The sequence below is a fragment of the Oratosquilla oratoria genome, chromosome 36 (assembly GCF_046742065.1).
Source record: "Oratosquilla oratoria isolate Oo_2021 chromosome 36, ASM4674206v1, whole genome shotgun sequence".
NCBI classification, from domain to species: domain Eukaryota; kingdom Metazoa; phylum Arthropoda; class Malacostraca; order Stomatopoda; family Squillidae; genus Oratosquilla; species Oratosquilla oratoria.
The window spans coordinates 37,898,384-37,917,489 of record NC_134812.1 but is presented as its reverse complement, the minus strand read 5'-3'; the positions used below and the strand labels follow the sequence as shown (position 1 = coordinate 37,917,489).

At 40.8% G+C, this 19,106-nt stretch overlaps 1 protein-coding gene across 2 annotated transcripts in view; it reads left to right on the top strand.

Moving 5' to 3' along the window:
- LOC143018968 (uncharacterized) overlaps positions 1-19,106 on the top strand; it is a 208,931-nt gene that overhangs the window by 152,332 nt on the left and 37,493 nt on the right. For both annotated transcript variants that reach the window (XM_076174626.1, XM_076174625.1), the window contains exon 3: positions 11,630-11,738. In XM_076174626.1, the coding sequence (XP_076030741.1) occupies positions 11,630-11,738 (109 nt within the window). The remainder of the gene's footprint in view (positions 1-11,629; positions 11,739-19,106) is intronic.

The following is a 19,106-nucleotide window of genomic DNA, read 5'->3' as shown; positions in this document are numbered from 1 at the left end:
TTTTGCTGCTGCCGCCTGGCTGTTGTTGTTATTGTTCGACACTTCATTTCATCGTGTCGTCTTCCATAGCAGAATTAATTCATTTGGTCGATCGAAACTTATAGGTGATGTTGCGGTCCTGCCCTGGCCTGGCATCTTTTTTTTTCTCCTGTCACCAAGGGTATCTGAACCTCAACACGGTGTCTTCTTTCATCTGAGTAGAATCGTATGGCTTCTATAAATGCAAAATCTGTAATGGTTTTCGGTAATCTTCTAAGAGATGAATCGAAACCAATTGGCAAACGTTGTAAGGCCAATTTATCGACAGCTGGGATAGCTTTTACGTTAAGAATCATCTATATACAAGGGACGGGGTGCACTTGTCACCCAGTGGATTTCATTTCATTTTTTTTCAGGTAGATTACGTGGAAATCAGGGGGAAAGTGTCGGAATATAGTTTAGGCAATAGAAACAGCTCAGAGAGGGACTGTGAAAAGAATCACCAAAGCTGGTGGAGGGAGGATAAACTTAAAGTTTACTATACAAAATTGATTTGCTGTGAGGTAAAGCATGCGTAGAGAAAACTGAGTTCTAGTGAGTCCTGACCTTAAATCCAGGAAACAGTGCTTTAGCGCTAGGAATAAAGCTAACATAGCATTAGGTTTCGTTGTTAGGACGGTAACGAATAAAAGTGCAGAGGTAGTTATCAAACTAGCGTTAGTTAGACCCATCCTTGACTATGCGGTATAGTTTTGGTCTCCGTCCTATAGAATGGACATCAATTTACTAGGATCAGTACAGAGGAGAATGACCAAAATGGTACATTGCCTTAACTTGCGCTCTCTGGGAAGACGCAGAGTGCGGGGTGATCTAATAGAGGTGTTTAAGTGGGTCGAAGGTTTTACCAAGGGTGATGCAAGCAATGTCATCACAATAAGACAACAGAGCAGGACTCGCAGTAATGGATTTAAATTGGACAAATTTAGATTTAAGAAGGAAATAGGCAAGAACTGTTTTACTAGTAGGGTGGTAAATGAATGGAATAGATTTAGTGACCATGTAGTGAGCTAGTGAGCGCTGAAACTATCGCTTGTTTTAAGAAACTGTTAGACAACTTTATGGATGAGGATGACAGGTGGTAATGGACATAGAACTGCCTAGTGTAGGCCTTACGGTCTCTTGCAGTCTCCTTCTTTCTTATGTTCTTATGTCAATCTCGCGCCCCCTGCAGTGTAATAAAAATCAGTAGGAGACAAAAATGAACTCTTTAAAGTGTGCCACTGGGCTGCCTGAGTCACACGGATTATGTCGTATCTAGAACAGTTGTCAAATAAGATTATTTGTATTTTTCCGGGCAAACCTAGAACATGGTCGAAGCTTAGTCTTGGACATGAACTTTCAGAAATACTGTTAGCGTTTGTTGAGGTGCTTCCCTAAGTTGAATAGAATAGCTTGTAAGTAGCCAGGACAAAATAGATACGACGTGTGTGTGTGTGTGTGTGTGTTTTGTACCCAACACAATTCAAAGTACACCTAAGGCAACCATTCCTGCCTCGAGTTTCTTCAATGAGGTAGACCTTACCTGGAATACCATCAACATATATTCCTTATACAGGCGACGGAATGATTATTATGTATGTTTCATATGACTTTCATATATACAGTATATATATATATATATAGTATTCACTTACAGTATATCTTTATTAGACAAATGTTTCTGTAATCTTCACATCGCCTTGGTTTATGGATTTTGTTGACATTTTATTAATTTTCATTGACCCCAGGAGTGAATCTTGGGTAGTATTTCTTTTAAATCGTATGGCTGACCCTGAAGAGATTGTATTGATAGGGCATCTCCGTTGTTATGTGTGATAGCCATATCGGGAACTTCGTGGACTAGTTTTAGTTTCTTTTTTGCGATTATGTGTAAGATTTTGGTAGGAAATTCTGAAGTGACAACACGATTAAACTCAGTGTAAATACACTGACTTTTGTCAGTCTTTGTTATTTAGTTTCTCTCTCTCTCTCTCTCTCTCTCTCTCTCTCTCTCTCTCTCTCTCTCTCTCTCTCTCGTACTTTATTTTTCATCTATTTATTTATTTATTCATTTATTTTTTGAGGGCGTTTGAGGTCCTGGTGGCAGCGCTCAAGTCACTGTGTCCAGAGAGGCACTTGGGATTAGCCCTAAAGTCTAAGCGTTTGAGATCTTACTGGATGACATTTCACTCGACCATGCGCGTGTCGAGGACAAGGAGGTCTTGGAAAGCTTCTTGTGCTTTTGAAGTGTCGTGCATGACAGTGGTTTGTCGTGTCATGAAATCCTTCGAAGGATTAGCACTGCCTCGATTTTAAGGACTCACATCCAATACCTGTTGAGGACGACTTAGATCCGAATTTTCGAGTCTTTTGTGTTCCCTGTCTTTGTACTGCACTGGGAGGGATGCTGAATTGAAAAGGCGTTTCCAGCGCCTTTGGTGCCAAGTACCTTCGGAGAATCCATGGGTATCACTGGAATGACTTGTGTACCAAACCCGGCACAAGTTTTGTGAGACAAAGTCTAGACCTGTTACCTCATACTGATTTCACTCATAGGGCAATGATGACGAAAAGGACGCTCATGGGACTCATGACTAGAACAGGTCGACCGATCTTGCCGAGAACTATTTGGAATGGGAAGGGTGACTGAATGGGAGCTTGCTCGGCGAGATCGTGGGCATTGGCGACGGCGTGCGAGTTGAAGCGACGCGTCTCTCCGACGTATGTTTCCATTTGATGATGATGTTTTCAAGGTTAGATTATAGACACCTTTTCAGTCGCCCTGAAATAAAACCCACTTGAAGTCAACATGTCGGCAAATTGTCGAACTTGGTCCCTGAGCTGCACCGCGAGATTTGGTCACGTGTGAAGGGTCCGGCACACGCGATAGATATTGCAGAAAGAACACGAATGCAGCATTAGACACAATGTTTCGATTTCTAACAGTTGGCACGAGGGAGGTCAAATAGCGTTGCTTTTTTTTTCGTTTAAAGGTCATCACTGACTTTCCACCAAGGGCGCGGAGAACGCGTGTCAATCATCGGTAGAACAGGAGCCGGGGTTTACGCAGTGTAGAAAAAAAAAGACAGACAACATTTTGATGACTAATTAGTTCAAAATGTGTCACGGAATCAGAGAGGCTTTCCTAGAGCTGAATAGAATCGCCTGATGGTCGCTAAAACAAAGTAAAGTAATCGCCTGTCTGGAAGGGATTAACACGCGGGGCCTAACCCACCCCTCAGTAGAATAAAGTAAACTAATATTAACCAGAGATTAGTTTAGTGTGAACATGTGTACAGGAGAGGGGTGGGATGCATGAATGTACTGCTGTACTGGTATGTCTGAATTTGAATATATTACATGCAGGCTGGAGTTACAGTGTAATTACGCAGCACAGCCCAGCACATTATCAGACGGACATTGGTTATGATCATTGAGAAAAGCTCTTTTTTCAGTAGTGGGTTCGGAATAGTTGATAGAGAAGTGGTTGTTGTTGTCGTACCCTAGACTGTCTGTCCGAGCAGTCCCGTCTCCCCAAGGAATGCCACAGCCGAAACTGGGTTTTCCCACAAATCCTTTATAGAGTGTATGTTGTGTTGTTTGCGTGCATGATTGTGTATAATGCAGTCTTCCATTATGTGTTGTATGGTATGGGGTGAAGTGTTACATCCTGGGCAGCTGTTCACAATGCAGTCATCCAGCCTCTTCTGGTAGCTTAGAAGTGCTGGGTGGTGGCCGCACCGCAGTCTGGCCAGGTGGACTCTGTCCTTTCGTGGGAGAGAGGATTCAGAAGGGTGGATATCAGGGGGTCTGGCATGCAGCAGTGTGATAGAGAAGTTTGCAGCAATGCCGTGGAAGCAGAGGTGGGCGTAGTCATGTGAGCCGTGGAAGACGTTGAGCCGAGGCCCTTTGTCCAGGTGTAGTTGGATTTCGAATGGCTTATGGCAGTCATTGTGTCAGCGTTTCTCAACCTTTTTACCCTTGCGTAACCTTTAAAATAAATTGCATGTCCCAAGGAACCCCTGCGCAAAAAAACAAACAAACACATATACCATATCTTTCTCATTTAATTTTCATCGTAATAATAGGTTAGACAGGATGATGTCTGTATTACATTATTACAATAACCAAGAATATGTCGTGCGTGTTTAATTATATTACGTATATGAAATTAAATAAAAAATCTAAAGTGCATTAGTTTATCTCACGTGTTCTCGCGGAACCCTTAGGAACCTTTTACGGAACCTAAGGGTTCCGGGAACCCTGGTTGAGAAACGCTGCATTATGTACACAGGTGGAGTCGACAAAGGTAATGAGGGTCTGAGTTGTTGGGTACGAGTTGACCTGGATGGTCTCGCTTGGGATATCAATATTAAATCCATCCCCGTTGCTTTAAAGTTGTATTACTGTACACGGAAATATCCCGTCCATTCTCTTATCAATGGATTGCAGTGGCAAAGCAGATTTTTTACCCTAACGAGGTCTGGCTGCAAAAGAAAATCTATACAAAACACACAAACAATTGTGTATTGTTTTTCGCAGTAATGGCGACGGCACGGAGCACCGGAATGGAGCTGTACGGTCAGACACAAATGACATGGCCGTTTTCAGAATGCATTGGGTCGTAAATCGTTGAATATGTTCTGCACACAATACCATTCCTACATACGTGATAGTTTTTCGTTGTAGAGGTATTCGATCCGGACATCGTGTACAGCCGCGCACTCAAATCCAATTGAGTTAATGCTTTGTCTATGTCTAATTAACGTTCTGTGCATGCGAGCAAACTCTCATTCGTTTATTAACTAAATCTTATGATCAGGAATACCACCGGCTTGCTGACCGGAACATTGTGATCACGGTTGCTTTATTCCAGAAGCCCCAGGAGATTAGTTCGGGGAGGTCGATGTGTATAGACGACAGAACACGACACGGTGTCAGATGATGCGAGTAATAAATTAGTGTGCCTTATGCAAACACAAGACTGGTGGTGCGTGCGTGCTTGCGTGCCTCCTGAATTACGTGCGCGTCTGAAATGCCATAATCTCCAGTTCAGTTCACCAGGCCACAAACTACGATTTGTCTTAAAAACTAGAACTTTCACGTTCGATCTGGTTGTGGTTTGTGTTTTGTGTGTAAGTGTATGGATTCGTATATACCTGCACATATATACCCTCCCACATATGCAGGAAGAGGACGAGTTGGGATGAGCAGGCTGAGTAGAGTGAAAGACAGAGGTGACAAAGGAGCGGAATTGGAATAAGGGAATAGGGCGATAGCATTAACCAGAAAGGAAGATGGAAGACGAAGCAAGCGTGCTGCTGATTGGACGCCGCGGGATGGGAAGCGTGGAAGAGGGAAATGAGACAGAGAAGTTTGCAGGAGTAATGTGACAAAAATAAGAATCATTTGACTGGGGTAAGGCCAGATTAGTGTTTCAGGAGGAAAATAGTTGAATCAGCGCTAACTGAGGAATGTCCCAACCCCAACATTAATATTTCGAAAGGGCAGTGAACTCCTGACATTATTTCCCGAGCGGTGGTTAGTAGGCTTGTCCGAAGCTTACAACCCCCATTCACCTCCCCCTCACCCTCCCCCGCCATCCCATCTTACTCCGCGTCTGAGTAATACCATCAATCCATGTTCTCTCTTTTTTCTTTAGCTTATAAGTCCCAATTGTCCACTGTCTTATGTACTTTCCTGAAGAGGGCTACAGTTGGTAGCTGAAATATAGAATCTTCTTTCATTCGAATTTTATTTTCTCCGACTGTGGGCTTCTTGTGTGTTATTTACAAATGTGTTACTACGTTTCTGTTTAGACACACACACACACACACACATACATATACTGTATATATATATATATATATATATATATATATATATATATATATATATATATATTCCTGAAAGACTGAAGTTTTATTTATTTATTTTTTTCTTTACTTTCCGCCCCCGTGGACATGTTATTTTATTCGAGACCGATAGGGAGCTTTAATCTGTATGATATCATGAGCCGCTTAGCTGCTGCCGAAGCCGCCACCTTAGCCGTTTTATGTATGTTCGTGTGTGCTGGAGCCGAGGATGCTTGAATGTCTTCCCTCACCCGACCTGAGTGATTCAATCAATTCGTCCTGTACAATTGGCGCCCGGGGTAAAAACAAGAATAGGTCAGCTCTGGGAATCGGAGAGGAGTGCGGGATTTGAACCCTCAAAGAAAATACGAGACCAGCACGTTTCCGATTAACCAAACCGACGTAGAGATGACTAAAATCGTCCGACGTTAACAAAATTAACCCTTTTTATAAAGGTGGAGCATGCCGACAGGAGACCTTTTGGTCCATAACTAGGTAGGATGCGAAAAAATTATAGTGATGATAATGTAATATATATATATATATATATATATATATATATATATATATATATATATATATATATATATATATATATATATAAATGCATAGGTATAGTTGATAAACAAATAGGTAAATAGTAAATAATAATAAATTGACAGATAACTAATAATAAATGAAAATCAAGTAAATGATATTAAACCGACAAAAATAAACAAAGTTTAATGATAACAAACACATAAACAAAGTAATAACAGACAAATAAACAAATTTAATGATAAAAAAACCCTGGCGGAAGGCACATCAAATATATAGAGTGGACGGATTAAAGAATACGTTGAGGGAAGGGATTAAATTAGACTGGTTTACAAGCTCTCGGGGGTTTCTACGTCATTGAGACGTCTCGTGGCTCAAGGTGTCTTCTATTGGGAAGTACAGGGTTCATATCTTGGCTAGCTGATGATCATGGCTGCAATAATGAACGGGTTCAGCTGTAGTGGCTGAAGATGTAATATACCATTTCTAATTTTCAGTGTTGAATGATTATCTCTCTTTATCTATCTATCTATCTCAGTGCTACGGCAGGTGCTATGAATATACTTGTTATTATCGGTGTTATTTTTTTTTGTTCGTTCCTCGAGGCCTTATGGTGAACACGTTGAAGGTTACTACTGAAGATATACAGCAACCTCCTGGCCGTCGTTGATGATCATGATGCTGCTAAAGTGACTACTGTGTGTGTACGTGTGTGTGTGTATTTACCTAATTGTATTTACTGTACTTGTATCTTACGGAAAGGGGAGCTATGCTCGTGGTGTCTCGTCTTTGTATCTCGCAGTGTCTAGTTTGCTATCAAAATCGTGTGTGTGTGTGTGTGTGTGTACATGTACGTGTGTGCATGTATGTACATGTACGTGTGTGTGTACATGTACGTGTGTGCATGTATGTATGTACATGTACGTGTGTGTATGTATGTACATGTACGTGTGTATGTGTGTGTGTGCATGTATGTACATGTACGTGCGTGTGTATGTGTGTGTACATGTACGTGTGTGTGCATGTATGTACATGTACGTGTGTGTGTGTACATGCGCGTATGTGTGGCGACGGACAGGATATGGTAAGGCGTCGTGTGGATGTAATGAGTAGTATTATCGTGTGGGTTCACATGGATGAGAGGAAGGAGTGTTGAAATACGAGTGACGGGTAGGTTTCAGTCATGGTTCGCAAGATGCAGACCCGCGTTCGAATCCAGCACCTACTAGTGACTTCTACTTGTCCTGGAAGTCCGAATAGTAGCACGTAGGGTAAAGGGGATGACCTCGCTCGCTGCTAAATGCCTCCTGGTGTAAGTTCCCTGTTTCTGATTAACTTTTGCCGTCTGGAGAGGTTTCCCTCAGCTGAATGAGGAATTAAGATGATAGGGAAGAAAGGGTGGTGGATAGGATAAGAATGGGTGGGGCTTGGTGCTCCTTTTGACTTGGATACCTCCCCCCTAAGCCGTATATACAAAGGAACACAAAGGAAGAACAAACAACAGCAGGCCTACTGGCCCTAACGAGGCTGTTTGTGTTTACTAAACTAAGCTACAGTTAAGAAAACAGGGCAGATGAACTAACACTACTGCTACCACTATCCTATCCAATTGCAATTAAATGCTGGGTTGTCAGATCTTTCATTGCAAGGGATGATATTTTATTTGCGGATTAGAGTCCAAATATTTATCTAAACTATTTTTAAATGTTGTTATTGTGTTACTTTCAACGACAGTGGAAGGTAATGAATTCCACACATTAGATAGGATACAATCGTCTTCTGGCAACAATTTACTATAAACACTTTCAAGTTTTAATCAAGATGGGCTTAGCCTGCTACCGTTTACCAAAATGTCTCAACTGAATAAAATCGCCTGACGATAGACAAATATATAACTAGTTAAATATAGGTAAAGGGTTAGATATTGAGGGCAAATGTCTTAGTAGTAAATCTAGGAAAGTTCACGGGTAGATAGGTTATTAGACTTAATAGCATTGTTTTACATTGTTTTTGTTTATTGTTTTGTTAATGTGGCAGCTGATCAGGGCGCTCAGCTCTTGTCATGCGCTTAGTCAACCTCTTGGCTACCAAGGAGTTGTCACGGAGCGTGGCTGCAGTCAAGTTATAAAAGCAGTGCCACTGGACACGGAAGAAATTAAGTTAATAAATGACCACTTAGGGAAGGAAGTGTTTCATTGCTCTTTCCAATCGCATGGACGTTGCGGGGCGCCATCTTTTCAAGGACGACCAGATCGTCCGAGAGGGGACCACATCACGATCTCAAGGTCGGGCCTCCAGTGGCTTTTTTTTTTTTTTTTTTTTTTTTTTTTTTTTTTTTTTCCTGACGTCAGAGGAAGGCCAAGGGGTGCCTTTGTGAGACCTACTTGGGTCATACAAATCGTATCTGCCTAGAGATGTCTGTGATAGAGTGGTAGTCTTCTGGGGAGGATTGACCGCGGGGTTGGAGAAAGTTGTGTGCGCGTAGCATTAATGACACGCCGAGTCGCGTGTAATCATTCGCGCCGTGGATGATCTTCCCGAATCGGGGTTCGTCTGCTGTTGCAGTTGCTGTTGGCCAGTTGGAGCCACTCAGCCACCGTCACTCGTGTTAATACGCATTGTGCCTCGAGTCTGTTCCACGGTGCGATCTGGTCGTGAAGCCGCTGGACAGGTTTGGTCGAATCCGACCAGATTGGATCATGTATGTCCATTGGACAAACCAAAACCAGTATCCGACCAGATCACAACGTGGATGGGGTCCAGAACCAACTCGGATAGCTAAGGGAGGTGGCAGTCATTGGTGCGTGAACAAGGAAGAAGTGAAAGGGAGAAAGGATCTATTGTAGGTCTTGGTTGAGTGAGAATTGCGTCATTAATGAGCGTTTATTGCTGTCGGTGTGTTCCTAAAAGCTAGGCCATGGTCACTCGTGGCCTCCCTTCTCTCTCTCTCTCTCTCTCTCTCTCTCTCTCTCTCTCTCTCTCCCTCCCCCTCCCCCTCCCCCTCCCCCTCTCCCTCCCTCCCTCAACCCCACCCTCTGTCACTCTTTCCCTGTCTGTCTGTTTCTTTAGGAGCACCCGTTATTTTTGTGCGCTCGTGTGTGCTGGAGCCGAGGATGCTTGAATGTCTTCCCTCACCCGACCTGAGTGATTCAATCGATTCGTCCTGTACAGTTGGCGCCCGGGGGGGGTCCAAACAAGAATAGGTCAGCTCACTTTGGAAAGAAGACCAATGGTAGGACGTCATGAGGTACGACAGTCGTCGACTCGCTCAATAGTTACAAACGGTTTCGTTTCGGTGTCGTCACTCGAATCACTGGTTGAGTGCGTTATGTCGTTGGTTTTCTTTCCGAAGTGAACCGACCTGTTCTTGTTCTGACCCTTGGCAGTGTCCTTGCCGTCGCTCCCGAGGACGAATGCGCCGTTTGGGCTGGGCAGTTTCACCTTCCTCGCTGTACCAGTTCCGCCCTTCAATCTTTTGCTCCGTCAGCCAGAATTAACTCTTCAAAATGCGTGACTGTACCTCGGCACGGGCCCCGCCCTCAGACGTAGGTGTCGAAGAGGGCGTGAGTTGTTGGCGTTGAGGCGCCTGCTGGCACCAGAGGTTCCATTCAGCTGGCGGGCGGGCGGACCGCGTATTGATTGTTGCAAGATGCCACTGTGCAACTCGAGTCCGCAACAAGCACAGCACTTTGCCAAGGTATGCATTCGCGGTGCCCCTCTGGCGTTAGGCAGAACAAAGTAACAGAAGAGAACGACTGAGTTTTGACGGTGCCAGGGTTTGAAACCCTTTAGACCTGTGGATTATTAATAGCTGAATAGAATCGGCTAGTGTAAGGCAGATGTTATTGTTGGGTTATGGTAAAGAAAATGCCTCGACTGGAGTTTCTGAATAAAAAAATTCTGTCAGACGAGACCAAACCTTGTTAAGAGATATGGTATGGTATGTAAAGAGACAGGTGTCATGCATCTTCTGTAGCTTGCCGACATTGTTCATTGTAATACCAGAAGTTTTTTTTATGTATTCATAGTTGAAATGATTTTTTATAGTCTTGGGGAAATTGTCATCTTACGGCCCAATTACATAACGGCATTCTGTAGGATAAATTATTTATATTCTTTTTATATTCCTACTTATGATAATTTCCTCTTTTCCCCTTTGAGACGCAGGGTTAGTGACATCCTTCATGGGAAAAATAGCAGCGCTTTGTAGTTCTCATCGGTGGCTAAATCCAACTTTGTAAGGGTGTGCGACGTGCTTGTGTACATTTGGGTGTTATTGGAGTGGATGTAGCTATGAATCCAGTGTAATCAGCTCGACTGCTGGTTTGGTGCTGGGAAGCCATGAAAGTGCGACATAAACAAAGTCTACGAATTGCTGCGGACCGAACCCAGGGCTCCTGCGTCAGAGGCAAGAATGCCTCCCGCTGCTCCACGTAGTATATATACCCACATCTTAAACGAATGCATGCATGCATACTTACATAAATGCATGCATATATACATGTATACATTACATATATATATGTGTTGTATGTATGTATATATATGTGTGTGTTGTATGTGTATATATATATATATATATATATATATATATATATATATATAATTGCATACGTATATATTTTGATTACGTATTCCTTGATAATGTCTTGAATAGATGAAAACGTTCGGACTTTATTTCTCAGCGTTTTTTCTGCAATATATATATATATATATATATATATATATATATATATATATATATATATATATATATATATATATATACAGTATATATATATATATACAGTATATTATATATATATACTGTATATATATTTGTGTGTGCACATATTACATTCATGTAAATGGTATTAGGAGGTTTAGCTCTCGAGACGAATGTTGAGGAAGGTCAAGTAAGGATTTATTGGGATTTTGCCAACTTTTTTGAAACGCCGAAATGGATGGAGGTGACGTCGGTCTCGAAAGGTGGTGTCGCGGCGGGAGGGGGAATGAACCTCGGGAGCGTTAAAGATCAACGTTGTTTACCACACAGAGAAAAATATTTGCCTTAATCGTAACTGGTTTCTTCTTCCACTGCAGCAGACTACCGTGGAAAATCACATCACCATGTCAAGGGAGATCATATTTTCATATTGGTAATTTTTTATTATTGGTATTTTGTTGTTGTTGTTTTCTGATTTGAGTAATAGCGCTAATATGTTATTTTCTCATTGCAGGCGGCTACCATCCAGTAAAGATTGGCGACCTTTTCTACAATCGATACCACGTCATTCGCAAGCTTGGCTGGGGTCACTTTTCGACAGTATGGCTCTGCTGGGATTTACAGTAAGTACCACGTGATCCTTGGTTTGAACCCAAACGACCACCGATAACTTCCCGTTGTCTGTTTTTATGTGCGCAAGCTTACTTTATTATCCACGCATCATCACATCAGCACCAGGGTGACCAGATTTAGCATATGTATGCTAAATTTAACATATTTCCCCCCAGAAATTATGATAAATAAAATGTATATATAACAGAAGCCGAACGTATTAAGAGGAACATAAAATGTAACATAATTTTTGCCAGTATAGCATAATTTCAGTTGCTTTCTAACATATGCCCGTTTGAAAAATCTGGTCACACTGGTCACGTTAACTCTGTCCCTCCTGAGCGAGGGGACCAGTATTTGTAGCCAAGTTCTTAGTGAAGTTTATGTAGAACTCTAACCTCGTTTACACTGGAATGGTTTTCATGTTCGCTATAAGACAATCTTGTTTATACATTATCCCTGCTTTTATCGATATGAAAGGAAACAAGTCTTGGGGGTTTTTATCACGCACTTTTCACACATGATGTCTTGTACCTTGATATGCTTGTCAGTGTTACGCCATTTAATTAGTCACTTGTTTATGTTAATTATGTGAGAAAGCTATAGGAAAGGGGAAGGATGTTTTTTGGGCTTTTATGGATCTGGAAAAGGCTTATGATAGGGTAGACAGAAAGGCACTGTGGGAGGTTATGCAGATTTATGGGATAGGAGGAAAGCTTCTAGGAGCTGTCAAGAGTTTTTATGAGAGTAGTAGAGCTTGTGTCAGGATTAGAAATGGAGAGAGTGAGTGGTTTGAGGTAAAGGTGGGACTTCGTCAAGGATGCGTTATGTCGCCCTGGCTGTTCAACTTATACATGGATGGGGTGGTGCGAGAGGTGAATGCTAGGGTAGTGGGTCAGGGATTGGAGATGGTTAAAGAAAATGGAGAAAAGTGGGAGGTGAGCCAGCTGTTGTTTGCGGACGACACTGCGCTTGTGGCAGGGTCAGAGGAGGGATTGAGGAAGCTGGTGGCAGAGTTTGGGAGAGTATGTGATAGAAGAAAGCTAAAGATAAATGTAGGTAAAAGTAAGGTGATGAGATGTACAAGGGGTGAAGGTGGCAGTAGACTGGAAGTGAACATTAAGGGAGAGCGACTGGAGGAAGTGGATAGTTTTAGATACTTGGGTGCAAGTGTAGCAGGAAAAGGTGGAGTGAAGGTGGAGGTAGAATGTAGATTGAGAGAAGCGAGTAAATGCCTTGGTGGATTAAAGAGTGTAATGAGGAATAGACATTTGGGAATGGATGCGAAGAGGAGACTGTATGAAGGAGTGATTGTGCCAACAGCACTGTATGGGGCAGAAACGTGGAACATAAGAGAAGAAGAGAGAAGGAGTTTGAATGTGTTTGAGATGAGGTGTCTGAGAAGTATGGTGGGGGTCACTAGGCTGGATAGAGTGAGAAATGAGGAGGTGAGGAGGAGAACAGGGGTGAAAAAGGATTTGGGAGATAGGGTTGATGAAAGAATATTAGGATGGTTTGGACACATGGAAAGAATGAGTGAAGAGAGACTAGTAAAAGAGGTATGGAAGGCAGATGTGGAGGGAGTGAACATGAGGGGACGTCCTAGGATGAGGTGGATGGATGGGGTGAAGGGGGCTTTGGGGAAGAGGGGAATGTCTGTTGAGGAAGGAAGGGAGAGGACGGAAGACAGAGGTGAGTGGAGAATGGTTGTATATGGATGATGTTGTGATTGCATGAGGAGGAATGGGCAGGGGGGTGGGGGGTGGGGTAGTATGTGTGAGTAAATTTTGACGCAGCCCGAAGGGATTTTCTCCCCGTCCTCTCCTTATATGCAAGGGGGGACGGAGAGGGGGGGTCGCCGATTAAATGAAGCGGCCTTGCTGTGGATGTGCTGTGTCTTGCGACACTGCTTCTGACCCGGGGCGGTGGGCAGGGTGCAGGGATGACCCGTCATCCAGGAGGTGCTCAGATGAGAGGGAGGGTGGGAGGGGTGTGGAGTGTATGTAGGGATGAAATGGGTGGGAGTGTTTTTATGCCTTTTCCTTTTTGGCTACCTCCCTTGTAAGGGGGAAAAAGCCTTGGTATATGTATGTATGTTTATTTTTATTAATTTCACCGTGTCTACTTCTTCATTGTTTTATTGTCCTTTTCCGTGCAACAGTTATGCAATGGGCCGCATTCATGCTGCATGGAGACCATGCTGCTGTCGCTACACATACATAATTCCATGCGCCATCCACAATGACGGAATTGGTCTTTCATGCTTGCGCGGAGGAAGACTTGGGTTTCGTGTTCTTCTTGCGAATTTGTGCCTGTGGATTGCATGTTGCACGCAAAGAGATAGATGGCCTTATTGCGCCCTCCATCGTCAGTTAGCACGCATTTACCCCCAGCTCATGCTTACAGGCAGATAGACAGGTTTTCTCACTGCGCAGAGAAGTTTCCAGCGCCAGCCATAAGAAAGCCTCAAAAGTCATGAGCAGTGTAAAGGTTAACTGCTTCAGCGTGGTGGTATAATTTGTAGATCATTCTATGATTTTATCGAGTTCAATTCATATCTTGGGATTGATGGAGTTCATTGTTAGGTCTTATTTAGATTGACCTTACTCAGCATAAGTGTGTGTGTGTGTCATTCACTGCGGTCTTGGATCACGTGTTGGACTCGTGGTCGACAGCTATTACCTTCCCAAATGAAAGCTTAGAATGCTTATATGGCCCGATTTAGATAATGCTATGACCTTACACACACACACACACACACACACACACACACACACACACACACACACACACACACACACACACACACACATACACACACACAAAATTACTGATAGAGAGAATCTGATAAAATGGGATGACAGAAATACAAGAGGACACGGAAAGAAAATAAAAAAAGACAGCTATAGAAGAGATTATTTGAAAAAGAACAGCTTTCCTCACAGAGTAATAGACAGTTGGAACAAGTTAGATGAGAAAGTGGTGTGTGCAAAAACAATACATGAATTTAAAAATAGTTGAGATAAAATGAGATATGAAGACGGGACTCCACGAGCATAGCTCCCCTTCCCGTAAAATACAACTAGGTAAATACACACACACACTCGCACTCTTCCAAGCTGTCAACACCTCTAAACTAGAGCTCCGAAGGCTGCCGAATAAGACGAAAATTCTCAATAGTGCAAGGAAAACAAGAGGCCTGGTTTGTATTGAATGGGAGCGGGAGCACTTGCGACTACCCAAAATGATTTATCTGCAGTGTTGAATCGATCTAATAAATGAAAATGCTAGTAAATAAAAAAGATGATTTTGAGCCGAATGTCGACTCAAACGCAGAACCCTCTGGAGGCGCTACGCCGAAATTAAATGTAAACAGAGGCCTTGAAACACTTAGGATGTTTCGACTGTATAACGAAGACGCTTTCTCTGGTTTTGGTAAGTACGAGAGAAGAAATTTAAGTCGATTATTAGAGATGGAAAGGGAGATGAGTATTGATAGTAAATTGTGGGAGAGAGAATTCGTAGAACTAAGGAAAGATATTGTAAATCTAACGAAAGGCCTTTTTGAAGCTAATAAATATGTGAACTAAAGAAAATAAATTCCGAACTAAATAATGAGCTAAAGGAATTAAAAAAAGATCTAATGGAGGTTATGTGAAAATGAAAATATGAAAATCAGTGATACTACGAATAGTTAGAACTTAAAAAGAGGTAAATAACAAAATACAGACATTTTCTGAAAGAATTGGAGAAAACTTAGGTGAGGAAATTTTGCAGAATATTAAGAAATGGAATGAAAACAGAAAACGAAGAAATTGCTTTTAAAGAAATAGTACAACAACATATGCAGGAAAATGCTAAAGACAATTATTCAAGTAATCAAAAAAGCAAATTGGGTCAGAGAGTGGATAGGAAAAATGTATTATGGTATATAAACTTAAAGGAAAAACATAGTCTGGTGAGGTACATGAGAGAAAAAACAGAAAAAGAAATAGCAATAACAATTGTAAAAGAAATATAAGATGGTGACCAGAAAGTAGAGAACGGTATAGAAGAAATGTATAGAATGGGACAATATTCTAAAAAGAGAACTCGACCTCTAAAGATAAAACTAAAATCAGAAATGGTAGAAGGCATATTAGCAAAAGCAGGCAAGTTAGCAAAAAGTGAACATTTCAACAATATATGGATAAAAAAGAAAAAGAAATTAATGTTGTGGAAATAGAAAGAGAGGAGACAGTGAGAGGTGAAATTAAGGAAAAAAGCGAGAAGAGAACTGAGACCAAAAGCAAGGAGTTCTTTTAGAGGGTCATAAACATGGGGCTGAGAAAATTGTACATCAATGTAAGTGAAATAAAAGAAACAGAAAACAGGATGGAGAAAGAAGAAAAAAAAATAAAAGTGCCCTATATTAACATAGACGGATTCATCTCAGGATTGAATGAAGTAAATGATTACCTGTTAGATAAAAAAACAGACGTAATGGGAATTATGGAGACAAAGTTAAGGAGTCCACTACCACTTTATAGTGTTGGACATGGGTTATACAATTATTGGATTAAAAACAAAAACGAGAAACAGGGCGGATGAATTATGTTTTCGCCAAGAAAAACTTTAATGTGACGAAGGTTACTGAGGGTAAAAACAGTGTGGAAATTACCATGATAAAAGTTGAAGACAGCGACATGAAAAGTAGAATGTTTATGGTGATCTATGTGCCCCCAAAAATAGGCTCTTGGAAAGAGGGCGAGTATTCAAAAATGTTAAATGGTACAAGGTATTCATTAAATGAGATACTGAAGGATGGAGATAACCTGGTACTAATGGGAGATTTCAACTGCAAAGAAATCTATTGGGAAGAGATGACAGTGAAAGGCAAAGAGGATCTATGGGGAAATGTATTACTTGACATGACCATAGAACATACAATGACACAGTGGGTAAATGAAAATACCAGATACAGAAGTAATGAAGAACCATCAAGACTAGATTTAACATTTACAACAGAACCTGAAATTGTGGATAAAATTGAGCACAAAACACCATTTAGAAAGAGTGACCACATATTAATAGAGGCTGAACTAAAGGAAGAAATATATATGGGGAGGAATGAAAAGTACAGAAAAGGAAGATTGATGTACAATAAAATTAATTTTGGGAAACTCAAGATTTTTTTTTTTTTTTTTCCAAAATGCAAATTGGGAAGAATACATTGAAGAAACAAAAGTGGAAGAAAAATGGACAATCTTGATGGAAGTCTATAATGAAAGAGTGAATAAATATGTACCAAGACAGAAGCAAGAGGTGTACATTAAATGCTGGTTCAATAAAAGATGCAGTGTGGTGAAAGATAGAAGATATAAAGCTTGGAAAAGATGGAGAAACGATAAAAAACTTGGAAAATGGAAACTATATATCAACCATAGAAATGAATATGTAAAAGTGTGCAGAGGGAAAAAAAAACTACAAAGAAGACATAATAGAAAAATGTAAAGATCAACCCAAACTATTCTATAGATATGTGAATGATAAACTTAAAAATAAACTGGAAATGGTGAAACTATGCCATGGAAATACAGAATACATGGAAGATCTAGAAATGGCTGAAATCATGAATAATCACTTCAAGTCAGTTTTCACTAAAAAAATTACAGCATTGGGATGAAGGAAGTGAAGTGCAATCTCCCCCCATGAGGGAAATAAGAATAACACAAAAAGAAATAATGGAGCAATTAACAAACCTTTATATTAGGAAATAGCACAGCCTGGACAGATTTTCAAATTGGTTACTAAAAGAATGCAAAGAAGAAGTAATGAACAAAATATACAACATAATAGGTTGCTCACTCAAAGAAGGAAAAATACCAGAAGACTGGAAAATGCCAACATTGTACCAATATATAAAGGAGGAAATGAAGAACCAACTAATTACAGACCAGTCTCCCTCACAAGCACTGTAGCCAAAATTTGTGAAAAAATTATCAAGAATAGATGGGTAAAGCATGACAATATAAATCAAGACAATTTGGATTCCGACAGAGAAGATCGTGTGCTACAAATTTAATCTGTTTCTATTGAAGACTAATAGATATAATACAAGAAAGGGATGGATGGGTTGATCGTGCTCTCCTAGATTTACAAAAAACCTTCAACAAAATACTGCACAAAAAATTATTTAAAAAATTGTAAAACATAGGAGGGATCCAAGGTAACCTAATAAACTGGATGGAGGATTTCCTGCATGGTAGAAAAATGAGAGTAGTGCTCAGAGAAAAATGTTCAGGTTGGGAGGTGATTAGTGGAGTTCCTCAGGGATCAGTATTGGCTCTAACAATGTTTGCTATTATGTGAATGACATGGATGAAGATATGGAATGTTACATGAGCTTCTTTGCAGACAATGCTAAATTGTTGAGGAAAGCGAAAACTGAAACGGATTGTGAATCACTAAAGGAGAGACCTAAACAAAGTTTGGAAGTGGAGTCTGAAGTGGGAAGTAGACTTCAACATTAAGAAATGCAGCATAATGGAGTTTGGAAAAAGTAAAAAAAGAATATCAGTACAATATACAATTGGAACAAAGGAGAAGAAGAAAGTGGGATCTGAAAAAGACCTGGGAGTAATTATCTCAAATGACATGTCCCCTGATAAACATATAAACAAAAATTTCAGAGAATCCTACAACTTGCTAAGATCAATAAAAGTGGCTTTTACCTATTTAGATGTAGAAGTGGTTAAGAAAAATATTAGTCACACTAATAAGGCCTAGACTGGAGTATGCTGTGACACTATGGTCATCCAGTACCAAAAAGAATATAAAGAAAATTGAAAGAATCCAGAGAGCAACCACGAAAATTGTCTCAACACTCAAACCTTTTTTATCTTTAAATTAAATTCATTAAGATTGTTCCCTCAAACTGGTACATGCTGAAAACTTTCTCAATGTCTTCCAAACATTGTCTTTTTTCGTCTTCTATGTCTTCATAATTCTTCCATCTCATACCATCATGTCATTTTATCAGCCAGGCTAGGAATCATTTAATTGCCACCTTTTGTATTCTGTTTTTCTTTTATCTTTCATTGTGTTTGGTAACTACTCCAGTACTCTGTATTCAAGAGTTCTGTGTTCCTTACAGTCATGTTGAATTCAAGAACTCCACAGGTAGTCTTCCACCAGTGTTGTATTATCACTTTTTTTGAATAGTTTTCTGCAGTTGTTTGGCTGAGCCCAGAATTTGTCTTTTGTCTTCTGTCTTACATGGTGCTCTTGTCTTTGGTGACGTACTTGCTGTATTAACACAATACCAACACAGAAGCAGATGCTTGCTAGACAGCAACTTAAAATCTCCTAAGTGATTTATGGGTTGAACCAGTGTGTAG